This window comes from Meles meles, chromosome 10 (assembly GCF_922984935.1).
Source record: "Meles meles chromosome 10, mMelMel3.1 paternal haplotype, whole genome shotgun sequence".
NCBI lineage: Eukaryota > Metazoa > Chordata > Mammalia > Carnivora > Mustelidae > Meles > Meles meles.
In genome coordinates this window covers 44,030,109-44,057,447 of record NC_060075.1, presented here as the reverse complement: position 1 = coordinate 44,057,447, position 27,339 = coordinate 44,030,109, and the positions used below count along the sequence as shown (strand labels likewise).

The 27,339-nt window shown below is 42.6% G+C and overlaps 1 protein-coding gene across 4 annotated transcripts in view; it reads left to right on the top strand.

Annotated features, from left to right (window-relative positions):
• Positions 1 to 27,339, top strand: part of BMPER (BMP binding endothelial regulator) — a 253,349-nt gene that overhangs the window by 17,727 nt on the left and 208,283 nt on the right. For all 4 annotated transcript variants that reach the window (XM_046021646.1, XM_046021645.1, XM_046021648.1 and 1 more), the window contains exon 3: positions 12,219 to 12,318. In XM_046021646.1, coding sequence (XP_045877602.1) covers positions 12,219 to 12,318 — 100 coding nt within the window. The remainder of the gene's footprint in view (positions 1 to 12,218; positions 12,319 to 27,339) is intronic.

The following is a 27,339-nucleotide window of genomic DNA, read 5'->3' as shown; positions in this document are numbered from 1 at the left end:
CTGTCCCACCCCTCCCTCAGATCTAGTCTTTTCCAGCCAGCAACACCGGCTGCAGTGTTCCATTTCCCAGGCCATCAGCCACGGGGTTTTTGATTCCTCTTTCTCTTACACCTTCTGTTCAATCTGTTAGCAAATCTTGACAGCAAAACCTTGAAAATACATCTGAGAATTTCTGACTACCTCCATGGTCATTTTGCCTCTGGACAATATATTATTAACAGCCACAATTTAGAAGTATATATCCATTATTTCTGTTATTTATGAAAAACCCTCTGGTGGCTTTTCATCTCAACTCACAACACAGTCTGAAGTATAATCATGCTGTGCAAGGCCCTCCGAGATCTGGCTCCTGCTGCTGCCTCTGGCCTCCCCTTCCAGTTCATCCCTCCGCCTCTCACTGTGCTCCCACCTCACTCCTGGGCTCCCAGCACACATGCTACCCAGTAGCCTCTCAACAAGGGGGCTTGCATTACATGCTTATCCAATAATATTACCTATTCTCATCCCCTCACTCTGGTCTCAGAGTAAATGTTTCTTTAGTAGAGGGTCAGAAGGATTTGGGGGAGGGGTGCGACAGAGATCTCTGGGCCATCTTCAGTCGGAGGTGCTTCCTGGACATCCATGGGCACAGTCAGTTAGGAGTCTGCACTTGAAGGGTGAGAGAGCTGGGAGCATGAATGTGGGAACGTTCAGCATATTGATGGTTTTCAAGCCACGAATCTGTATAAAATCGCCCAGGGTAAAGGTATATACAGAGAAAGTGTCTTGATTGGATTCCATCTCCCTAATACACGTTGTCATTCTGTGTCCTTGTCCTGCTTCATTTTCTCCACAGTCCTTGTCAGTGCCTATTATCATGCAGATTTTGGTTTCTTCTCTGTCTCCCAACTAGAATATTAGCCATGGGAGGATGTCAAATCCGATGTTCATGCTATATCCCCAGGGCCTGAGACAGTGCTAGGCCCAGTCAGCGCTCATTGGTGGGAAAAATGAGTGTGTGCTATTTGTGTTTAATTTTTTTTTAAAGATTTTATTTATTTTATTTGACAGAGATCACAAGTAGCAGAGAGGCAGGCAGAGAGAGAGAGAGGGAAGCAGGCTCCCTGCTGAGCAGAGAGCCCGATGCGGGACTTGATCACAGGACCCTGAGATCATGACCTGAGCCGAAGGCAGCGGCTTAATCCACTGAGCCACCCAGGCGCCCTGTGTTTAATTTTTTTATTACATAGTTTGAAGATCTAACTAATTCAAACCACCAAAATTAAATCAAGAAATTTCGATTCTACTCCAAATTCTGCTTTTTTCTGTAATGATTTGCCTTTTTCATATCTCATATGATTTTGCATATCAGGTGTGATGATGGGGAAATTATACAAAGACATTAAAAGATGAAAAGTTGTTTCCAGTGAACAATGGTATAGTCAGACTAGAATATATAATTAGAAACAGTTACAATTATAAAACGAAATTTTTCCTATAGAAAGCTATTTTTTAAAAAAAGCTCTTACTGCTTATACTTGGTAGCGTGATCATGATCAGGTTTGGAATGTAAATTAAAACTCATTGTGTTGGTATTTTTGTACTTTACCTAAGACGTTTTTTAGATGTAAGACCAGCAATGTATGCTAAATCTTAGAATTTCAGAGAGCAAGGACAACGTGGCCCAAACTATTTCCCCACGATAAACGTGCACATGAACTGGTGTGCCGTCCATCAGCTGAGCCATGAGGCTGCACCTATGTTAGAATGTGCTGGAACGTCCTCCATGAAGGAGATTCTTTTCATGGGTTGTCACATCCCGAAGTGCTGACATATGTAAGTCAGATTCTGTTTCAGTGAGACGATTGTGTAATAAAACATTTTAAAGTCTCATTCAGTGGCTCAGATGGTCGTTTAGGAACCAAGATGAGTTGGGTGACCTCAGGGCGTTTGTGGAGGTGGAGTTTGGTTGACACTGACCTTTGTCTCTGAACTCACGAAGAGCAGTGTGCACCGCTCATGTTGCAACACAGGAGGGGCTTTTGCCGTGTTTATGCTCTGGCTCCGCTCCCTCTTGGATTGTAAGCTCTTCTAGGGCAGAAGATGTATCTGATTCATATTTGCTCTTCCCAGCAAAACCTGGCGCAGCGCCCAGCCAGCAGCAGGGGCCCAAACAGTATTTGTTAAACAGATTCATGGATTTTTAGTCAGCTAGATTTGAATTCTGCAGTGCGAATGTTTAACCTGTAGAAAAAAACAATGTAGAGCCAAGATGTCACATTTCTTAAAGGCCATTTGTTTTCTGTTGACGCTTTGGTCTTACGTTAGATGTTAAAGATTTCAAGAAGCTATTTTACAGTGAAATGAGGGTAATAACCATGATTGACCCCTTCTTTTTAAAACTGGGATGTGTGTTATAAATCCCTTTAGCAGCAAGTTTATGTAAGTAATATTTTGTGGGTACCTAGCCGCTTTCATTTCTTTACAACACTTTAATCAAATGTGGATTATATGCAACATTTGCATTTGTTGATTGTTTAATGAATTTGAAAATGAAAGCTAGTGAATTAAAACTACATTCTAAACCTACGAAATAAATCTGTGGCTTCTCTAGTTCCTCCTGACACCTGCCCCCGGCCCTTGGGAAGGCCTTGGTGAAGAAAACACACTGCTAATGGCCCTGGTGAATGAGTCAGACCCACTGTAGCTCACAGAATTGTCTTCATGTGGAAACGCTGCCTGGGGTTGGCTTTTTCTGTTCCAGCTAGCTAGAGGTCCCCACTTCCCTCTGCTCCCCTGCCTGATGTTCTCGGGCTCACCGGACACCCTCCATAGTCAGTATCGATGTGAGGATGACCGGGAGTAGGAATCTTTCCAGCACCAGACGCATCACACTGCCTTACCGTTATCTGGCGGCAGGACAGTAGGAACCAGCTCTAAAGCCTGCCATCCCAGGGGTCCCTTTGAAAGCCTCTGTGATTGCTGGTGGTCGGGGTCAATTGTGCAGATGTTTTTAAAAGTGTCTCACTAGTGACCAGAAAGTTATTTTGTCAAGATGACAGATGGACTGTGAGCAGCCCCTCCGCCTTGCCTCTTCCCTGTGATGTCAGCTCCATTTACTTGTCAAGAGAAGGTATTTTTGTAGCTCCCAGCAGCGCACCGGCTTTCATGGGCAACCTGTGAAAACGCTTCTGTTCCGTCCTGCGAAAAATCTGGTCAGTGGCTTGTTGGTGACCCACGGGAGTCAGGGGAGTTTGAAGACCTGGTGAGTCCCACCCATGGTGGGTGAGGCAGGCAGCAGCACGTGCTGACGAGGGGGACACCTTTCAGGGCTGGCCATGGGAAGACGTGGTTTGCCACCGCCAGTCACCAGGGCCAGACAGAAATGGGGTCTAAGATACTCCATGCCCATATTTTTGACATCTCCCTTTTTGGCAGAGAATCATACATGTGCACGATTAAAAGGGCTCATTGAGCTCTCAGCCGCTTTGTAGAGCCCAGGAGCCCCACTTTCACACAGTGGGGGACCAGAAAAGGCACTGCCAAAGTCGTATCTCCAGCTATCCTTCCCGACCGTCATATTGCAGCCTTTCCGATGGAAGTTGCTCCGATTTATTACTATTTTTAACTCCTTCACCTTCACTCTTCAGTCTCGCCAGTACCCCTGACAGCCTGCTGGGCAGACTCCATGCTGTCCCCCAAAAGGCGGGAAGCCGGCTTCTTCCTTCTGCATCATAGATCTTTCTGGTGGTTGGAGGTGGGCTTCCATCATCTGGGGAGGAAAAGAACTCACCAGAAATGCATACAAATGTTCCCAGAATTTTATCTCCCCTTTTCTTTTTGTTTTCTTTTCGGGTGGAGGAAGAAGCAATTCATTATTCTTCATGTGCTGAAGGGTACACAGCAATGTAAAATAATCAAAGGTGTTGGGAGAGGCGGCTGGACCGCTTGTGTTTGAGGCTGTGCAGTTCTGCAGGACTCCAGGCCCTCTCACCCCTGGTCAGGAGTCCGTGGACATTTTCTCTGGAGCGCCGGCTCCGTCCACATCCCAGCTCTTTGATTCCCTTTTGCTCAGGGAGGGGAGAGGAGTAGGCTTGAGAATTGGGGCCAAATAAAGAAAGGCTGCCCACCTTTACTCTTCTCAGTTCACATATCTGGCTCCTGTCCCCTGGCAGGAGGGGGCATAGTCTACCTTCTGATTTTCCATCCTGCTTCTGGGAGCCTGAGTTGTCAGAGCTGCATCTGTGATGGGGTCCAAAGTGCTAAGCCCCTGGCTGCTTCGTGTTCCATCCATTACAGTCCGTGAACGCGAGCTGCCAGCAGACCCCGTGCTTAGACGATGTACAGTCTAATAAAAACCAGGCAGTGCTACTTTCTTTGGGCTACTCTTTTTATTTGGTGGTTATTTCTTTTGTGTTCTGCCATCTCTAATGTTTTGGTTCTATTTCAAAATATGATTAAACAGAATGAGGAGCTGTTTGACACTGTCCTGTTTTAAATCAGAGTTGTACTTGACTAGCAGGGACATTCTAATGGCCTGTGTTTCTTTGTTCTCAGAGTTCCTTGAGAAGGCAGGGAAAAAAAAAAAAAAAAAAAGCCAGACCTAAATCTTAAACGGCATAGGACCCCAAACAATTCCTTCCAACAAACTAAAGCCCATTAAAAAAGAATTGCATTTTAGATAAGTTAAATATAAAAAGGCCTTCTTATTAATCCCCCGTTGCTTAAGCTGGCACGTGTCATATTTTCAAGGTACAATATCAGGAGAGCACTGTCACGTAGTGATGTATTAGGGCCATATATCACCAGAACATCGTCTTTGTAGAGGATATGGGTACTAAAAGACACGATTCTGGCCAGACAGAACAGCAGGGGGTCTTACTTCTTTTCTCTACTGCCCCCCTGCCCCTCCTGCCATTTTCTTTAATCTCCCTCTGTTTTGTGTTGCAGAGAAGTGAATTTCTTCATGGGATATGACTTGTTGCAAAATAATCGGGGGGCCCCAGTGGGCTTCATAAAGTCTTTTAAATGGCTCAGCTTCAAGAGCAGCTTTGTTCAGAGTTTGCACTGTTAGCTGGGCCAGGGAAGGCGGCATTTGCCAGGGTCCAGGTCTCTGGGGTAAAGTCTCGCTGAGCCTGGACAGGAGGAAGAAAGAATAACACTCCCAGATGTAGTGCAATGAATTGTGTGATGTCCTTGCAAGATGCTCTCACATTATATCTCCAAATATATGTTCTTCAAGGTATTTTTACCTCTAGACTCTGGGAGTCTAGAGTCTGGAGGCTGCCAGCCTTCCGAGAGAGGCACCCTCCTCCTCAAATCCAGGAAGAAACAGAGGATCTGGAGGCTTCAGATCCAGGTTCTGCTCTGTCTAAAAATGACTGGGCCCTCGGAGTCTCAGACTCTTCTGAGTTTTAAGCCAGAGACTTAATCTGTCTATCTTAAAATGCACTATTTTTACTTGTGCATTCCAAATGAAACCATAAACCACTAACGTTTACAATGGTCTGAAAATGGGGAATGCTTAGCAAAGGCAAACATTTAGAGTGCTAGCGAGGAGGAAGAGATGGCTCATTGTAGCCTCTGAAGCAAGCTGTGCAGCATAGTGGTTAAACCACTGCCTCTGGTATCACGAGTCCTGCCTTCAAATCTCTGCCCTCACTAGCTCTGTGTAAACCCAGGTAAGCATTAAAATTCTCTGCGCTTCAGTTTTCTTATCTATAAAATAGGGGTAAATTAGTCCTTCCTGAGACTTGTTGCAAGGGTTAAAAAGGACACAATATGTAAAACATGTTTAGCACAGTCTGGCAAATAGTAGATTTTCTGCAAAGGCTGGGGTGCTATTATTCTTAATCGTTCATCAAACTGCCCAGAAAACTATATGCCACTTCATTATTTGGTTAGCAAAGGATCAGTTCTCTTGCTCTGGCTACGGAAGGGATTTGCTGAAGTGGGGGAGTTGGAGGTTCAGAAAGATCTGGAAATGCTAATGTACATTAAAAACAAGGGCCCTTTACACCTGCCACCTTTCCTACTGACCTCAGACACCTCCCACTTCTTGTACCTGTATTAGGACCTCACTCCATTGAGGAAGAAAAGAGGTGTTGGGAAACAGTTCTCTTGGCTGGGAAGTTTGAGTCATTTCCCCTATTGAACACCCCTTCCTCACCTTAGAAATGATTTTGTTTTTTTTTTTCTTTCGATTTTGTTTCTGCTTTCATTGAGCTGAGAGATATGGCTCAAAGCCTCATCATGTATACCTAGGCTTTGTAGTGGACCAAACTGCCTTTCCTTTCTCTCTCTCTCTCTCTCTCTCTCTCTCTTTTTTTCCAGCTCATTCTGTGCAAGAGTTATGGGGAAGTCAATTGTGCTATCAGTAATAAAGAACAAGCAAATAAAGTCTTAATTAAAACAATAAATCATCAATCAAATTTAATACTGCCACTGGCAACCACTGAACTATCTCAGGTCCCCCCACCCGCACAATGATCATTTTCTCGGAGATTACGAACAGATTTTGTCCAAAGGAGACAGGCTGGAGCAGGTACAAACTTGTGTTGTCTCCTCTATGAGTGCTCCTGCTCACTTGCAAAGGATTTCCCCTGACCGTATGTTGCAGAGAGAGACTCACTGTATTTTATGTCCCATTTATCAAAGCCACTGACAAGCAATGGAACCTGCCCCTTCGGGGTCTTTTCTTTCAACCTTTGCCTGCATCTTCGTATTCTGGAACTGTGACATTCTGTAGTCAGGTCTGTTTGCCCAGGTGTCGGTGCAGCTCTTGTATGGCACCTTTAACAGGTTACCGTATAACAAGGACAGGAGACCTGGCACGTCTGACCCAGGTGGCCTCTTTCCGGAAAATTTCCAGACTAGCTCAGCTCCAAACTAATCTATTCCTAAAATCTCAACAGTGGAGTAGGATCTAACCTAATTCTAACATGATACACCCATAAATTTTAATGCTGTGCCTTAGCAACTAACCTCCCCGGCTGGCCCCTTAATCCAGGCCTGGGAACCAGGTTGTTTTCCCAGGTCTACCGCTAGCTAGCTCTTTGAGGGACCTGAGACACTTAACTTTATTGTGTGCCATTCTCCCATCTGCAAATCTTAAGAAACCTGTGAGGATTAATGAAATAATGTCTGCAGAGCTCTTTAGAAGAAAAGTGCTATGTAAACATGAAGTAGTATTCTTCTGTTTATGAGAAGTTTTATAATATTGCCTAGGAGAAATTGTGACCTGCGTTCAAAAGCACTGTAAAGTTCCCTTTGGCTCTTTTGGGGCTGGAATTGGGTTACAATGGGGAACTTCAAGGAATAGTTGACCTCTTCGACTTCATGTATGGGGAGACGAGCAATTCCACAGAGAACACATGTGCTGATGTTGGATTACCTTCCTCCTTGGGAAGCTTGACACAAGACATTTGTATTCCTAAAAACAAATCCCCATCTGTGAGCAGTCTCGAGAATCTCAAATAGTGAAACATCATTGTGTGTGCACTTCAAATAAATTCACTGATAAAAATAATCTGATGCAGGGTCACCGTGTCCCATCTGTGCTCACTGACCACAATGGCTATTGAGTCAAGGTGAAATTCTCACGTGATGCCGGAAGTTACACGGCAGTTTTTGTGTGACCTGCCAGCGTGTGATGTCTTGTTTCCTCCAACACTGTGTAGGTTTCTGGACTAGAGGGGAGACTTGTGGCATGATTTCTCACTCCAGCAGCATGGAGTAGTATGGCACACGTGTCAAGTCCTGGTTTTTTTTCGACTGCTCTGGAATTCCACTGCTCAGTTCCTATACTTCTGAGTCATCGCGGTGGGCATCCATCCCCTGTCAGTAGCTGATGATGAAGGAAACAGACTATCCAGGGTTAATATTGGTTCACCCTCAAGGATTTTTTGCATTTGGGAAGGGGGATTCTTGAGGGCAGCACAATCTATAAGCCCATCCCCAAATAAGACTACAGTGATGATGTGAGAGTGGGGCGTTTGCATCTATGGAGGAGGAAGGGAGAAGCCCGCAGGGTTTCTAATTTAAGGAAAAGAGCCACTGTTAGCCCCTTCATCTCCTCTCTGATGCTACCTGGCCTGTGGGCCTCATTGATATACTGAGTGTTCTTCATTGGACAGAAAGAAGTATGACAACTTTGCAGCCTTCTTGGATTTTCCAAAAAAGGATCTGGCACTTAGAAATGGCTAGTTTGCCAAATGACAGCTGTTTGCCTCCAAGGCAGGCTTTGCTTTCATAAGAGACAACGAATGAAGGAAAATAATGCCATCTTCTAGAGGAAGAGACTCATGGGGTCTGCCAGTTTCCCAACACGGCTCTGGAGTCTCAGCAGGCAGGGTACCAGATATTTTTGTTTATATTCTTATTTCAAAAGATCTGTGATGCTGTTTTATAGTCTAAAAATAGAGTATCTGCCAGCTGACATTTCTCCCTGATCAGTCTCATCCTATTTGCTGTGTTTTCCCCTCCAGATTTCTATTTTATTATTATTTTTTAAATATAAATGAAAGGTCAGGTAATACTTTCCATATTTCATAATAGGATTGGTCCTGGAAGAATCTTAGAAAAAAATATCTTCAAGACATTGGCTTGAAATAGAACAAAAACATGTCAAAAACATGTTTTTTTTAGTTGTAGAAAGCAGACAGGAAAATCTCACAGTGGTGATCTTCTCTCTTCTCTATAGCACAGTGGTGATGTGCTATATTCTCTATAACCCCCTTCAGTGAGAGGTGTCCCTCCACACGAGACACTGAAAAATGCTCTGGAGCCACTATCAGGTCTCATGGTCCCAATTCCGAAGCCCAGGGAACTCTGTGCTACCACCTAGTGGCAGACCTCAGACACAGCAAGCTGGCTGCTGGAATCCGGTTTGAACTTGGCTGTGGCTGAGGCTGTGGTTTGGCTCACATCCTTATAGAGCTTTGTTGCCAGCCATGTAGACTTTTTCTTTTTTACTCCCTATGCCCTTCTTTTACTTTTGCATGTTGGCACTTCATTTCACGTGTCTCCAGAGGCTGTGTTTTGGATTTTGATGTATTTGGTCTTTCAGAAAGGAGGCAATAATGCAAACACCTTTGGCAGCAGGTAAATCACAAACTGGCTGACCCTAGAAAGTGATAAGCACCAGGAGACAGACTGAGCATGGAAAATGTGATAAGGTTTATTTCTCTTCTACACCGGCTAGGTCCGTTTTTTTTAGAATGTTCTGACGTTTTCCTCCAGTGCTTTTCTACCACTCTTCTCTGCTGCTTAGATTTGGGGATCTTCAAACCCAAGTTTGTTCCAGGATGGCAGTCTGGCTTTCAGAGGTATGATAGACACAGCTACCTATCAACATCCAAAACGGCCTAACCCTCCTCATGACCAGAAAACAGCTGGTATTTGTAGACCCTCCCATGGTTGGTGTTGACACAGCCCTGTGGCGTTATCCTGCTCCTGTTAGAGAGCTCATTTCACACGTGCAGAACCACAAGGGAGGTGCCAGTCTCCCCTGGGGCCTCTGGGCCTGGACATTGTTTTGTTCTTGTGTGTATCCTGAGTGCCTGGGAAGTTGCAAAGTGCATCATTTAAATGTTTGCCTTTGGAGTCAGACCTCTTTTTGACTTCCAGATCTGCCTTTTGGGTGACGCGTAGGCAAGTATCTTAACCTTGGTTCCCCATCTGTAACATGGGAGTGATGTGGATATGTGTGTGTATGTGTGTGTGTGAAATAATGCATACAAAATTCTTAGCGCAGAGCCCGGTACATAGAACGTGTTTGGTAAGGATGAATCAGCACCAGAAAAGGTTTCTTGAGTGGAAAAGTGAACCAAATGAGCCATGGCCTTGCTTCAGAGCAGATGACACTTGGCGCACAGTGAGATGAGGAGGCCGGTAGAGATGGACTCATACAGGCATGGCTTTGTGTGCGCCGCTCCTCACCAGAGCCACTGGCTGGAGCCCAGTGCTTTTGTTTCTTGGCAGAATCAGTGAAAGCGAAGCAAGTGGTCTTAATTAACCTGTGCTTAAATTTACTCTGTAGCTGCTGGACTCAATTAAGGAGACAGAGGAATCAGGGTCCTATGAGCAATTCTCTGTAGTTTTTCGTATTTTTTTTCGAGGGCCTAGGAGTCTAAGCATGTGCTTCATATCCATGCCAGCCAGACACCAGGGAAATGAGCAGATATGGCAGTTTGGTAGAATATTAAAAAAAAAAAAACCAAAAACTCCAAATGTTATTAGAAGGGGGAAATCCCCCACTAAACCTACAGCTAAAGTTTAGATTTGGGGTGTGTGTATGTGTGTGTTTGTGTGTATGTACAAAAAAATTCCAGATGTGAAGCTACAAACCATCTGGTTAGAATAGCGTTTGTGCTGGACTATAGTTACAAGCTATTTATTATGAATCTTGGGATCCTGTTATAGATTTTGGCTGGCTCTCAGGTTTCTAATTTAGCAAAGAGTTCCTATATTTAAGAAAGTGTGTATCTTCCTATTTATCAGACCCCGAATTGTTACTCACACCCACTGTGTCCGCCCTTCGAGCTTCGAATTCCCCATGTCTGAGGATTTTTCCCTTCAGAGAGGAGATGCACTTGGGGGTGGCCCTTCCCTCCAGCCGCAGCCAGGTTTGCATGAGCCGTCATGACAGATGTTCTGCTTAGAAAGCATGTTCACTTCATAGACGTCTTGGTGTGGGGGCGTCGGTATCAAACGACAGCTTGCAGGAACTGTACTTTGCCAGATGAAGTCACTGTTAATAACGCCAAACAGCATATACACCTGGTCATTGTTCATGATTACTTTGTGGTAGTGAAGGGACACCCTTAATTTTTTAAAACAGACCTCTTTAATTTGAATTGTGACCATACTGTGTATTATGTTTGTAATTTAAGAAAAACCACGAGAATCCACTGAAGGCCTGTGATTTGCAGGTAGTCTTGATTCCACCATCCTTATGAAAGGAGAGGGTGAGGGAAGGAACTTGGGAGGACTTGGAGCTGGGACAAGTGGGTTCAGATGGTACGTCTGCCATCACTGAGGAACTGTGGACAGCTCCCAAACTCATCTCAGCCTTACTGGGCACGAGAATGCTCTTTGCAGAGTTGCGGTTCTCAGCCTGGGGTGCACAGTGGAATTACCTGGAGAGCTTGGGGAAGCATCTAGGCCTTAGGATCAGTCAAATCTGAGCTCCCACCAGGGGAGTGGGAGACAGTGCCAGTCTTTGTGAAGTACCACACAGGAGTCTTGATTTACAGCTTAGGATGAGGACTACAGGACTGTGGGGGTACATGAGGCTAGCTCCATGAGTGCTCCCTTTCTCATCACAGACACCAAAAGGGGGGAAAAGAAGAGAGTCGATTACTCAGATCTTACACCACCTCTGAGCGGCAATTTTTTGTGTATAAATTGGGAATAGTAATAAAACTTATCTCACAGAATTTTAATAGGAATGAAAGCCATAGCACTTAGCGTGTAGCATCTAGAAGAAACTTATTAAGTTTTGTGACATAGTATGTTTGGTGCACGTGGATCCATCCCGTGTATAAACAGGCATATACATCATGTTTGGATCTTCTCTGAGACATTTTAACAGCTAACCTTTCAGGATAAAACCGAAGATGCAAATACTCACCACACTTCATTAGCATAAGTGCTAATATAATGCAGCTGTCCCGTGGCTATAAAACACTGACGACTGTGTCTTTGCTTGGCATGAGGAATATTATTTTTTCTCTTTCTGAGCTGATTCAATACTCAACTTTGTCATTATTTGAGTTGGAACTTTAGATTGCTGCATTTTAATGCACTCCACTATTAAGGATTGTTGGACGGCTGTGTGCAAATATTTTTGTTCTCACGATGTAGTCCTGGCCCAGGTAGCCCAATGGGCAAAATATGATTTACACAAATATTATCGTTTCTATAGTGTGTACTGAAAAGAAACCTTAGAACAGAGTGGGAGAAAGCTTTGCTCTTGGCATACTTAGTTATCTAGGTGGCATTGGTTTCTAAAGAGGGGACTTTTCATTCCCCACTCACGTGCCCCTAATCTCAAAAGTCCTGTGTTTCTGGATGAATATTTCTGTTCCAGGGAGAGAGCAGAACGCTTGCATGAGTGTTTCTTGCCAAAATGAAAGCAAGATAGGAAGAGGGAGGCTAGCAAAACCTCATGCATATGTCAGGATACGGGGGTTCTGTTTGGAGTTTCTTTGAAATGTCTCTTGTCTTTTTCTGCCTAGAACAAGGAAGTGACCTGTAAGAGAGAGAAGTGCCCCGTGCTATCGAGAGACTGTGCCCTTGCCATCAAGCAGAGGGGAGCCTGCTGTGAGCGGTGCAAAGGTGATTTATGTCTCCGCCGCCTTCTCTTCTGGCTGCTGATTTGGGCATTTTTATTTCTCTTTTTCTCACCTTCCTCTTCATTCAGCTCTTGGCTGGGGTGCGAGTGGGTGTTGGAGGGAAGCTAGCGTGTATGTCTGTTTGTGTGAGTTTGGGGAGGTTGGTAGCAACGGGGACTCTCTGCTGACGGAGGGATGAAAGTATGGTGGACACCTGCAAGTTTAATTTACTTTCCAATCAAGCTGCTGAAGTGTGGCAGAAAAGCTGCAAACATGGGTGCAGCACCCATGGGTGCTGGTTCGTGCAGGCGCACAGCTTATTCTGTCTAGAAGTTGCAGCCATTTTTCTAGGCTGCACGCTTGCCCTGCCTTACTCTGCCAGAGGAGTCTTTAAATGAAGCCACAACAAATGAAGTTATCGTTGTGGCCCCTGTTAATTTTTTTCTTTCCTTCCAAATTGAATCAAAGTTCCTTCCTTTGCCTTTGGAGCCTCCTGAACATACCCTTACCCCAACTTTCCCATGGTCCTCCAGGGCGTGCACTCTCTTCTGAACCTGCTCTTCTTGGTGTTGCCTCTTGGCCTCAGCTCAGCTCTCTCCTCCCCAGGGGTCCAGGTGCTCAAGGCCCCTGGCTGTCCTTTATTCTTTCCCCTCTAGGTTTCTGTAGCACACGGAAGTCCAGAGATACTTCGGTGATGTGCTTTTCCTCCTCCATCACCGCACATGCATTCATTAAACTTCTAGCTCCTTAGGAACGGGAGCCAGGGCAGCTCTGACGTCACCTGGCATGTGTGTGGGTATTGTCGAACAGAGTGGGGCCCTCTGGAGGCCCCAAGAGCACCACAGCTCAGGATGTGGGTCCTGGAGTCACAGGGCCACGCCAGAATCCTGCAGTCCTGGGTGCAGAGTGTTTGCCAAAGTTCGAGTCCATTAGGAACTTCAGAACGTGACCTCATTTGGAAATAGGATCTTTGCAAGTGCTATTAGTGAAGATCAGGTCATACTGGTTGAGGGTAGCCCCATATCCAACATGACTGGTGTATTTACAATAAGAAGAGGAGACAGACACACACAGAAGACAGCCATGTTATGAGAGAGGCAGATAGAAATACCTCGGCTCTGTGCCATGGGACTCTGATTCATTTATTCTGGAGAGGGGGCTGGGCATCTATTTTTGTAAAAAAGCTCCCAAGAGTCTGGTTGGGGAAACCAGTAAACTAGATCTTGACCTAGTGCCAGGTGATTTTTATCCCCTAGAGGAGTACACACTTTTTTTTTTTTTTGGTGGGAGGGTGGGGAGTCTTAAAGAACCAGCAGAAGAACTCTACAGATACTTGGTCAACCAAAGCCCATGAACAAAATGGTTTTTCAATGAAGTTAGTTTACTCACAAAGTTACCTTGGTTTGAAGCGTACAGCACAGTGGCTCTCTGTGGTCCCCACACTCTCTGTTCTGCTGTGTTCACAAGTGTCGCTGCCGTCTCTTCCCCAGGCAAGTGCACGCCGTGCAGTGCCATTGACTCTAGCCCTGGTGTGTGCCACTCATCGCCATGACTTACTGGTCTCATAATATTCTAAAGCCCATTTTTAATGACATCCCATGAGTCTCAGTATTGAACAAAGATCCTGTGAGCACTTAAAAACACACTATTACATAAAATCCACATTTCAAGAATTAATGCCCAATTACTTATTAATAACCATGATTATCATGGCAAATTATAGTCATTGTGAAAAAAACTAAAAACTAAAAAAGCAAAATAAAACCAAAGACAGAGATTAGAGTTATGCCATCACAAGCCAAGGAACATCTGGAGTCACCAGGAGGCAGGAGAAGGCAAGGAGGGGCTCTTTCCTGGAGCCTTCACACGAAGTGTGGCCCTGCCAACACCCTGATTTGGGGTTCCTGGTCTCCAGGGTTATGAGGGAATAAGTGTCTGTTGTTTGAAGCCACCAAGCTTGTGGTAATTTATTATGGCAGCCCAGGAATTTCCACTGAGCATTTCCACATTTCCACTTGAGCAGGTACAGACTTGGAATCTGTCTCCCCCAGATCTCCCCCATGAGATGGGGATAGTAACTGTGTTGGAGGGAATTGAGTGGGAAGGTCTCCATTCAAAGTGCTTAGCACAGTTCCTGGTGGGTAAGCATTTCTCAGTTAATGTAAGTATAGTAGGTACTCTTGAAATACCCTAACCCTAACCCTATAAAAAACTTACCTTCTGAAGCCTTTTGGGACAGGAACAAGTACGGTGGATGATATTTTTTCAGAACCTTCTCAATCAGCCATTTACCTATCACCCCCTTCCTATGAGTTGGGAGTCAGATGTTTTACCCATGTGACTTCCAAGAGCTATCAATGCAAGGCCTGAAATGTTCATTTGTCAGCAATCTCCCAAGCAGATGGTCAGATAAAGTGATTCCAGCGAAAACACATCAGCAAGCCAATGTGGGTCCAGCTTACTGTTGTTTCATCTTAAAGAAGCTCCTCTTTTCATTCTTCATTTTTAAACTGCTTGTTTGTTATCTTTATCTTTCCGTGATTAGCAAGGCTGCCTTGCCAGCGAGAGGCCAGTTGGACACCACAGAATGAAAGTGTCATGTGTTAAGGGAACATGCCCAAGGCTTTTGGTTCTGTTTGCCTGTTAACTGTGGTACAGAAGGGAACTTTTCTGTTGCTGTAGTGTGTCACTGTCTTTCCTGATTGTCCTGCTGTTTCCTGCATCATCATTCTTCCCTCTGATTATCCTAATCTTCCAAGGGAAAGAGACACCCAAGACACATCCCTTTCCTGAGTGTCTTTTTGAGCTTAAGAAGATAAGCGTCTTCAAATTAAACTGGGCCCAAGAATAGACCAGCAAATTCAGTGTCCTGAGATCTCTTTCTGATAGTGGTGTCAGCCTTTTGTGGGAGATCAAAATCCCAACCTGACCTGAGATGGTCCAGCGTGAGAGAGACTCATGAATGCATCAGACTTCTCAAGCTCTGGTGGTTGATGTTAGAGTTACCTACTTCATTTTCTTTATTTCTGCTTTATCACATAGTATTTATCTTGTGAATTTTAAGAGGCACAACTGTATTTGCTCTTAGCTACCAGTTTATGTTTTTCTGATCAGAATAGTAACATATGCTCATAGAAGAAACTTTGAAAAATAGTCTGAACTGTGGGAAAGCGGAAAATAAATTTGCTCATAATCCCACCACCCAAAAGTTACAATTGTTAATATTTGGAATATTTCTTTCTGTATTTTTTCCTGTGTAAAAGTGTTTATTTAGCTAATATCTTAGAACTTATGTTGCATTATTTAAAAAAAAATTCCACTTAACCTCAGGGTATAATATCTTTTCAACTTATTTGGAAATATTGGCCCTTGATGGGTACAAATGATTCCGTTGTGGGAAGGTAATACCATTCACTGGGTCGTTTTCCATTTTTGGGCATCGAGGTTGTATCTTGGATTTTAGCTTTGGGCAAGATAAAGACAAACAGCTGAAGCCAAAGATCAGGTACAGTGAAGTAGGACTGGAAAGAGAGAATCAGGAGGAGCGTTCCCTGGGTAAAGAGAAGACATTAGTGTGAACCCAGACAACTCTGGGTTTGGTTTCCAAAGGAATCTGGATGGACCTCTCCTTAACCCTTTTGTGCCCTTTGCTCACACGGGGGAACAACAATAACAACCACAAACCCTTAGTGTGCAGCAGAAATTCCAAGACAGTAGCTGTGTTTCTCCTAAGTCCTCTTCCAAACATCGTCCTCCATGCCAACACTGCAGGTTTTGACTTTTCTGATTCAAGGAGGGTGACTCAGGAAGGAATTGTATTAATGAGAATTTTGTCAATAATACTGTATTTTAGAGCAAAATGATGTTTAGGCAAGATTGTCTCAGGGTCAAATAATTTTGATTGGATCAGGGAATAATATGCAATTAATTTTCCTTAGCAAAGAAAGGGAACTTCTGGTTTTGGATGAGTTAACACATGGTAAGCAGAGAGCTGATGGACTTAATTCATCTGTATTTTGAAGGGCATTTATATTCAGGGGTACCACCTAAGGCTCATTCTGAAGCTGCTCACCAAACACACTAGGCCACAGTGTGGTCAGGACTGTTGGAGAGGTGAACACAGCACGTATCTGACCTGGTGAGATGGGTAGACGGTGTAGATCTACCAGGCCTCCCAGCAGAGACAGCCCTTCTAGAAGAGCCAGGCATGTAGGAAGGTGAAATCCAGCATTGCTAATTGGGTGAAGCAGTAGTGAAAGCCGGCTCGCTGCTTTGACTTTCCCTTGAGTATTGTTTTTTGTTGGTCCTTTCTCTTATCTGACGGAATCATGAGTGTAAGCAATAATTCTCAAAATTCAGCGGACTGCAGAATCACTTGTTAGATGTAGATTCCTGAGCCTTACCCCCTAATAATAACTGAGAGTACCATCTTCTTCATCAAAATAGCAGCACCTGCTACAGGCAATCCTTAATCAGAGCCAGGCATGAAGTCTCCACAGCTTAGGGAGGTAGGTACTACCATAAGGGCCATTTTGCAAATGAAAAAAATGGTAACGCCGAGGGGTTTAGTGACTTTCCCAAGGTCGCAGAGCTAGAAAATGATGGAGATGGGGCATACAGTGTGGCGTCACCAGCAGGCTTGCAGGCCTGTTGTATCGGAGGCCCTGGGCCTGGGTTCCTGGGTCTCCAGCTCTCTACCGGCCCTCTCAGCGGGGTTGAGGCTCGAGAACCACTGCTACCAGATGAAGAAAGGACAGGAAGACAGGGTAGGCCTTCTTGTTGAGGGAATGAGAACCACATACTTATAGGCTCTTGGTTGATATCTACTCTGATAAACACATTTTTGAGATGAAAAATCTCTTTGCACTTTGCAGCCATGAGGCCATCATGTTTCTCTGACTCTATGTACTCCTCTTATTTGGAAATTGTATATTACTACAATGATGGTGTAAGAGGTAAAGTAAAATAGATAATGGCCAAAAAAATACAACTTGAATGTTTAAGGTTGGTGAATATTTATCAAAACTTGTTCCCACTTATTCAGTTGTGTAATAAATGGGAGAGAACTCGATCCCCCAGAATTGCTAACCCACCTCCCATCACTCGTTGGGACTTTTCTTTCTTCCTCTTTCCCTTTCTAGCATAATTATATAATTTTAACTTCAGTTTGATACCTGTTACATTAATATATTTTCATACCAAAAAATTTAAACAAGAGGGAAAAAAGTTTTATTTGAACTATAAAAATCCACTCTTCTCAGAAATAACAACTCATCAATTTATTGGTTCTTTCCCAGAACTTTTTTTAGTTTATTATGTATTTATTCATATACATATGCATATACATATATACATAATTTCATATGTGTGGCTAATTTTTACATAAATGGAATTAAATGTTACATCATCTTTAATAGTTTGTTTTTAAAAAATATTTCATCAGGGGTGCCTGGGTGGCACAGTTGGCTAAGCAATGCCTTCAGCTCAGGTCATGATCCTGGATTCCCAGGATTGAGTCCCACAGAGGGCTGCGTGCTCAGCATGGAGTCTGCTTCTCCCTCTGACGCTCTTCCCTCTCATGCTGTCTCTCTCATTCACTCTCTCTCAAGTAAATAAATAAAATCTTAAAAAAAATTTTTTTCAACAATAGTAAGATGTAAGAACTTTCCCGTGACAGTTCATGCTTTTTAACCCTTGTATGGATTCCATAGCATTCATGTAGAGTAATTTATGTAACGCCTCCCCACTGAGAGATGTTTAGCTTTTCGGTTATTTGCTAAGAAAGGAACCAGCTTGCCATGACTATTGTAGACACATGTGTATGTTTCTTAAGGACAGAAACCTGGAAATTAATGTGCCATGGGGGAGGCGTACAAATGCTCAGTTGAAAAGGACATTATTTGGAGGGCTCCAAAGAAAGGCAAGACTAGTCTCCATTCCTATTCTCCTCATAGTTTTTCGGTCCTTTCTTCCTGAAAGGTGATGGATGAGAGGAGGGAGAGCTAGTGTTACACCTGGCAACATTTAGACATGTTGGCTGGCTTCACCTTAAAATCCTGCCCTGTCACTCCTGCCGATTCCTCATTTTAGACTGCCACATGGATACTCGTATCTCATTCTTCCCTGTTCTCCACTTACGTCCTAGTACAGTGTATATTTTCCTTCCTCTTTCTGTGGTTCAATGAGAAATGGTAGCAAGTGTGAAGAACCTAGCTGAAGGCTATCAGTTGCTTTCATGCTTTTCAGTGTATTCTAGAAAGCACTGATAGTCGTCAACATGTTAAAACTCAAATGATACTATTTTCACAGAATTTGGCCCAAAGCTGCCAAACTGCAGTTTGGACGTTGACTAAATTTAGAATAAAGGCTAGATAAAGAAAGGGGGAAATGTTTTCCTTGCCTCATATTTCTGAGACTGATCTTTCAATGAGAAACATCATTATTGGTATCTTTGTCATTCTAATCATCAACATACTCTGCATTTGAAGCATTTGAAAGTACTCCGAGATTATCACTTTTTGTTTGTTTTGATACTTCTACTATGTGGAAAGTATGGAGAAGAGAAGGCATATTATCGGCTCATTCTTTCTTGGACTGTCTCTTAACAAAGTCTGGGCCACATAAAAATCCCATACTATGCAGTGTCTGTGTTTATGCCCATATTTTATTCTATGTGTGCTGTCATATATTTGGCCACTTCTGTAGTTAGTGTTCATAGCTTATTTATGATTATGTGGGACCTAATTTCATTCCTTTAAATAATTACAGATGCTTATATTTATTGGATCTTGGTCTTTATGACCATGTCCATTCTTTAAGGGTCCTTCCAAGTTATTCCCATTCTTTGTTTGCGCCCAGGCTGCTGATGACGGACACACATTTCTGACGATGGACATTGTTCCTGTAGGAAAACACAATCTTCTCTACATGGATCACCTTCCGGTGTGATTAAAAGTGGAACCTGCTTGTATCTCCCAAGACCTCTGACTCCAAGGCTTGTAGAAGCCATGGCTTTGCCTTTCCATTAGTGTCCTTGACACCCTGTGGGTGTGGAATTGAAGATTGGTTTTCAGACCTTAGCCTTGTTATTACCTTCAGAGTAGTAGTCCTGAAGGGACTTGTTTTTCTGAAATGCAGGATACTGGGTCAGTTGATGTACGCTCACCACTTGGTGCTCACAGTGGTGAGGTAATTTCTGTCTTTCTCATTTTACATATGAAGTAGCTAAGGGCCCCGGGAAGTTAAATCATTCATTTGCCAAGGTGTTAGTGACCCAAGGCTCAGCCAGAGAGTGTCCATACCCTCAAGAAGCTGGGTCTTCTGAGCTCTACAGAGGGGCAGAGGAATAGCATCCCCTGCGGAAGTTCTCTAGGGAAGCTATGCCAGACCTAAGGGGAGGAGGACAGCTTGTGCGGAAGAGACTGGGAGTGTTCCAGGGAAGGCTTTCCAGAAGGGGCAGCTCACTTGGATGCACAAGGAGTTAATCACATCCGAAGTGGGCTGTTCAAGGGAAAGCTCCCAGGTGAAGGTCATGGTATGCCCAAAGATGTGAAATAGTTCTTAGACATTATCAGCCACTCATCATCATTTAGGGAACTTGATAAAATGCCAGTTTCTGGGCTGTCCTTTAGACCTACTGAATTAAAACAAATCCGGAGTAAGCTTTTGTTGATTTGTTTATTGTTCTGGGAAGGGAGAAGGGATCAGATAAAAATGTAATAGAATCCTATCATGGGGACGCCTGGGTGGCTCAGTTGGTTAAGCAGCTGCCTTCGGCTGGATCATGATCCCAGGGTCCTGGGGTTGAGTTCCGCATCCGGCTCCTTGCTCGACAGGGAGCCTGCTTCTCTCGCTGCCTCAGCCTGCCTCTCTGCCACCTTGTGTGTACTCTCTCTCTCTCTCTGGCAAATAAATAAATAAAAAAAAGAATCCTATCATGCCCTGAAACAAATAATACATTATATGTTAATAATAATAAAAAAAGAATCCTATTATGACTTCAACTTATTTTCCTCTGAAAAAGATGTTAATATTGAAAAGGAAGTTGCAGGATAGATCTGCTTCGAGATAGAAATATAACAATTCATATTTTGAGAAGAATTCTTTGAAAGGTTTTGTGTGTGTGTGTGTGTGTGTGTGTGTATCCATGCGTGCATTTATATTCCTGTTTGCTTCAGTCAGATTTCTTATATGTTTCATTCATTCATTCAACAAGTATTTACTGATCTACATGCCAGGTATTTATGGGATGGCACTGTTTACCAAATTGTTTTTAACTCTTATGAAGTCAAAATATTCCTTAAAACAGAAAAGTAAGTAAATTATAACTAGTTCTTCTCAAGCAAGTATTTCAGTGTACTTCTGAGATTATATTATGCTAAAGGACTTATAAATTTATCCATATAGCCTAACAAGAGGGCAAAGATTAATTTAATTTGAAAAAACTGAAAATTGTTTGATGAAAACAGATGAGATCATTAAGAGACAAACACAGTTTTGGCAGCTTTTCTGTATTTGCTTGGACTTAGACTCACCCTTTAATTTGGGGTTCTTTCATGAACAATAATGTATTTGTTATCTGAATATATGTTTGTTATTTGTGGATCATAAATGAATAAGGTGTGTTTCCAACATTTATGGGTCAAATTCCATCCTCTTCATATAGAACATGAAATACTGTCTTCATCACTTTGATGAAAGATATAAGAGAATAGTCTTTCATTTGTCAAGTGGGATTTATTTTCCACAATCTTCTTTTGTCTTTGATTTCTCTGCTTTATCTTATTTTTCTGTGGGTCGTGATCCCATGGGTTCCATTTTTTCTAATAGTTTAACTTTTATATTTGATTTAAAAATTATCCTATGATGTCTCATCAAATGAAAGAGGCAAAACATAAATATTTGCATACTAATTTCTAAAATCAGGCCAACCATCCTGGGCTCTGATAAATAAAGTTTGGAGAGCACGGCATGCATGGAGAATTTTAAGGGGATTGGGCTCATTTATATAGACCGATTACTGACCAAAGTAAAAGGGAACTATGAATAATGGTAAAAGAGTGAACATTATTAACTAAAGACTACCTTTATATAGTTCAAGGTCAAGAATGAGGGCTTCTTTTGTTGTTGTCTGCAGAGTGACCTGAAAGGTGATCATGCCTTTTTAAAATACTGCTTTGGGGCTGTTTAGAGGGAGGCAGTCACTTACCATATAATAGGAATGAATAATAGGAATTTTTAAATTAAAAAAAAACTTATTTAAAAATGCTCACCCTCCCTATGTTGACAGAGTAAATTGTCCTATTGTTTAAACATTTTAAGATGGAAAGGCTGTTACCCATGTGGGAATCTGGTTGTTTTCTTTTAACCAAAGTTCTTTTGGCCCCCCTAGGGGTGCATTGATTGTAGCCCAAACAGGAGTGGCTCTTTGCTCAACCTCTGTTTTCCTTTTTTTTTTTAGACATGACCAGATTCTTGGTAATGATTTATATGTGAGTTACCCAGATGCAATTTGCCTCAGCTTTCACATTCCAAAAAAGGAATGAGCTGTCCCTGGGTTAATGCTCTAATATTCATTTAAATTATACTGTGAACTATAGTCAGAGAAGATTTTGGAAGGAATGACAAATCCGAATCTTTAGGTTTTTATAATTTTTTTAATATTTAGCCCTGAGGGAGTGGTTATTATTATTCAGATTTAACAGATTGGGAAACTGAAGTTTAGGGATATGAAGTGATGTTGTTGAAGATCCCACAGTTGCTGAGAGGTGGGGGAGGGGACTTAGACTCTCGCTGCTCTTATTCCTGGTATCACACTGCCTGTGAGATAAGAAGGGAGGAGAGACCTGGAGAATCCGTAGGGCTCCAGAAATAAAGGAGAGAGGGCCAAGCTGACCTCGGTTTTTTCTTTGCCTTTGCCACACCCCTTCTCCCTTCACGGGCTTTTATAGCTTGGGTGGGCCTGCAATTTCAGAGGAAATATGTGGGCTGAGTTTTGTGGAGGTGATTAGAAACAACATGTGGCTTAGGAGGCGGTAGCTTTTCTTACTAACTGACATTTTTTTGGAGCCCCTAACTTTTTTTTTCTCCTTAGGATTCATGACTGTTTATATGGCAGCAGTGCCCCCGTGAGACAATTTAGATGAGCTTTAGTCTTTTGTGAGTATGTATATGCCTGCTTTCCTAAAATATATATTTTTAAAGATTTTATTTATTTATTTGACAGAGATCACAAGTAGGCAGAGAAGCAGGCAGAGAGAGAGGAGGAAGCAGGCTCCCTGCAGAGCAGAGAGCTCCATGCGGGACTCAATCCCAGGACCCTGAGATCATGACCTGAGCCGAAGGCAGAGGCTTAACCCACTGAGCCACCCAGGTGCCCTAAAATAGTTTTAACAGAGAATGGATTCATACAATAAAACTACACAAAGCATCTATGGTCGCAGTAAAGCTTTTTCCCCTTCTTCACTGACCAGCTGGTACCCTTTCCTGGAGATAACCATTTACCTTCCAGAGCCAGCCTCTGCTTACCGTGTATGTATATGCGTGTATGTATATGGAACCAAACGAAAGTAGCCATTAGCTTTACTTCTAGCAGATGTAATGCTGAAACCCTAACATACCACTTAAAACATCCCGAGAAACTGCATTGCTTTGGAAAACATTTCACCATTGAGCTACTCAGTTCCAAGACCACTGTTATTTTTATCATGATTTTGAGCTTAGGAGAATTTCTGATATGTTTCTTGATGAAATTGTTAGATTAATGGAATGCCTGTATATATATTTTAACTTATACAGTGTAACCTAATTTTATCTACTCAGCCCCAGAAATTTGAGGGGGGAGTTGTTTATAGGTTTTTAAAGACAAGAAAAAAAATAACAAAACAAAGAACTAGAGGGCTTTATTCCCCTCCTTTTTTTCTCTAACTGAAAAATATGTATAAAATGTTATATTACATAGATTGGTTTCCCATAATATAAACCAGGCTCTTTTGGCATTTAAATAAAAATGACCCTATTTGTTTAAAAATATCCTGCTAACATTAAAATCATACTTTACAAAAATCTGTTTTAGTCGTTAAAACATAAAACAGAGATCGACTTTCCCTGTCAGACTTGTCCCAGCCCATTTATTCAGGGTCTTTGTTTTTTAAATTCTGTAAGATTTTTGGAAAGCAGTTTAAATGAAGAGTTTGTGGTTGCCTTTAAGTTAGAAGGTTAGATTTCCAAGGCTTGTTGTGGGCTTGGGTGGATCAGTTTTCATTCTTTTTTTTTTTTTTTAATCTTTTTAAAAAAGATTAAAATAAAATAAAATAATAAATAAAATCTTTTTTTTAAAGATTTTATTTATTTATTTGACATAGACACAGTGAGAGAGGGATAAGCAGGGGGAGTGGGAGAGGGAGAAGCAGGCTTCCTGCTGAGCAGGGGGCCTGATGTGGGGCTTGATCCCAGGATTCTGGGTCATGACCTGAGCCAAAGTCAGATGCTTAATGACTGAGCCTCCCAGGCACCCCATTTTTCACTTTCCTAAAGTGGGCAAGTTGAGGATGTTTTCATTGTGGTAGAGGAGGCTGGTGGCCCTGGTCTCCCTTTTGTATCATATGCAAAGTGCTTCAGTCAGGTATGGGCCTGATAGGGGTATTAGAACACAGGTGTTCTCACCATTCAGCTACTGATGCATAGTCTGTGAAGTTTCTATTGGGAAATAACAAGTGATGACAAACGTAGTGGCCTAAAATAACGCTTATTTATTATCTTAAAGTTTCCATGGGTTAGGCTTCTAACACAGCTTAGTTGGGTCTCATAAGTCCGCATTCAGGGTCAGCCAGGGCTGGGGTCTTGTCTGAGGCTCAAGATCATTTTTGAACCTCATGTTGTTATTAGTAGAATTTAGTTCCTTGCAGCTATAGAATGGCTTGCTTCTTCAGGATCAGCAGGAGAGCATCTCTCTGACCTACAGACCCTTTTAAAGGGCTCATATGATAGGTCATGCCCACTCAGGTTAATCTCCTTTTTTAATAACTCAAAGTCAAACTGATTAAGAATGTTAATTACAGGGGCCCCTAGGTGGCTCAGTGGGTTAAATCCTCTGCCTTCGCCTCGGGTCGTGATTCCAGGGTCCTGGGATCGAGCCCCGAATCGGGCTTTCTGCTCGGCGGGGAGCCTGCTTCCCTTCCTCTCTCTCTGCCTGCCTCTCTGCCTACTTGTGATCCCTGTCTGTCAAATAAATAAATAAAATCTTAAAAAAAAAAGAGAGAGAATGTTAATTACACCTGCAAATTCTCTTTATCTTTGCTAGGCGAGATACTCTAATCACAGGAGTGCCATCCATCACATTCACAGGTCTTGCCTACAGTCAAAGCCCGGGGATTACACAAGGTGGATATATTAGGGAGTAGAAATCTTGGGGTCCATCTTAGAATTCTACCACTCATACTCAGAATCATTCTGCGATGCATGACAAGTAGACAAATCTATGGAGAATGGTGCTTAGAGCTAGCAGATAGCCCTACAGATCACACTGCATGCTGTTATGCTAACAAATGCTGACTCTTGGCTGTTCTCTCTCTTCCTCTGGTCTGGTGGCCACGAAGCCCTGCAAAGTCCGGCTCCTGCCTGTCCTCTATCTTTCTCTTATTCTGGACTCTTCCAGAGAGAAGACCTTTTATCATTTCCCCGTGTTCTATGCCCACCTCCTGCCATAGGCTTTTGCACATGCTGTTTCCTTTTGCATGGGCTGCTTTTCCATCTGATGTCATGTAGTTAACCTGTACCCTTTCTTCAGTTCTCACCGGAGAACCGAAGAATCACTTCCTTAACTCCACAGCCACTTACAATAAAATTAAGTATCCCTCCTTCTTAAGAGGAGGCGCAAATGTGTTTGAACATTTTGATTTTCTGTAACAGCCACTAAACCAGAGGCTCTGTGAGGGCAGCGACTATAGTATTCTCAGCTGTGATCACTGCCTGGCACACAGTGGTGGCCTACTGATTATATGTTGGGAAAAGGGGAATTGGAGGAAAACAGGAAAGTTTGAGCCAAATTTCAGTCTTCCCTAGTTAGGACTCATAAAGTCAGCTGCACATTCAGTGTGTTACTATTGAGTCATATGCATCTTAACACATTGTAAGTCCTTTGGGGATTCTGCATGGCTTAAAACAGAGTTGAGTAAGAACTCAAGGGAGAGAATAACAATGTATAAACAGGAATGAAGAATGGATGAATGTTTATAAATCAGTCCTAGATTCCCGATACTTTACTGTTTCTTCACTGAAATCCATATAAGGTTAAAAAAAAATCTTTTAAATCACCAAACCTCTGTGTATTTTAATGTGGTACTGACTCTAGTATGTTTCCGTGTTAACAGACTTGGTGATAACCTCAGTGTAATTTTTGGTAGCTCTTTCCTTGTCTTGTGCGAAGTTACCCAATAATATTATGCAATGATGACTTCAGATTTCCTAGTCACCATCAATTTGATATGATTTTCTGTTTCCTTTTATCACAGCATATAGAACACACCTCTAATTTAGCTTTGAGTTTTCTGCAGCTGCTCTATTCTGTGACTGCTTGTAACTTGCCCGCCATGAAGAGTAAAACCTCTCTGCACTTGAAGATGATTTTCCCCCTCTGCTGTCTTATATTTCACTATAGGAATGAAATCATAGTGATGCTTATCATCTGAAAATGTCTTGGAATCGAAACACTCTGATCTCCTCTGAGGCTTCTAATGGCATTGTTTCATGGAGGCTATCCGACCAAGAAAAAAAAATTGAGGGGTTCTGAGTGGAAAGTTGGGGTACATCATTAGAAACTACAGGAAAGAAATGATTTCACACAGAAGCCCCCAACACCTGTCTAGGTTCTCTTTGATTTCCTGCTTGAGTTTGGCAATTGCAAAATTGACAGTATGTCTGTATGTGTGACATGTATCTATTTATGATGATGCATGAATGTACATGCTTCTATGTCTTATTTTAAAAATGACCATCATGCTGCAATTATAACTATTCTTCTTGGGCCTTGATCGGTGACTACTCTCTTTATCTTCAGAAAAAAAACTGGCACTTCTTTTTTTTTTTCTTTTAAGACCAATGTTCTAGGCTCTCTTTTTGAGAGGAATCTCATCTTGAGAGCTAATGTGTATTTGCCTTAGAAATCTGTCTGTTGGAGAGGCTGACATTTAGCAGTACTGATGATAATGGTGAACAAAGTACATTGGTATGTCCGTGAACTTGAGTGCATCCTTCACTCAGATGAGCTTATTTACACTGCAGCCAGGTAATTATGTTTCTAGTAGCTAGGTGGTTAAAGGGCTCAAGATGTTTATCTGCAGACATGCTTGGGCATTGACCAACTGAGGTTTACCACAAGAGGCAGCCCTCTGACTACCTGAGAATGTCTGGGCATTCTCTGAGCCATCCCTGGGACAGACAGAGGGGTCAGATTTAAAAATGCACTTGGAGTTTTTGACATTTTGGGTTCTGGAGACTGTGGTATGGCCACCTTGATGAGGCCGCGAATGCAAGGGTAACAGCTTGAAACCTCCAGAGGAAAGGCCACATTGAGGAGCTAAATGCAAAAGCCAAGGTAATATGTTCAGGCATCTAGACAAGGAAATTCTGTGCTCTGAGGCCTGTGGATTAGAGGATAAGCATAGAAATTCTCAGTCATTTGAAGAATGAAGTGAAACAGGACTAGACTTGGAATTAGATGCAGAATCTGTTCCCAGCTCTGTCACTCATTACTTGACCTTCGCCAATCCACCTCTTTCTGGATCTTCATTTTATCTTCTGTAAAACACAGAGGTCCTGAACCTAGATGCACCTCAGCATTGCCAGGGCTGATGTGAGATATTCAGATTCTGGAGTCCCACTTCAGACCAAGTGAATTGTAATTTCCAGTGAGTGAGGCCCAGACATCTGTATTCTTTTTTTTTTTTTTTAATTGTGGTAAAATATATACAGCATAATTGCCATTTAAAAATGTATAGTTCGGTGGCATTAAATGTGTTTGCATTGT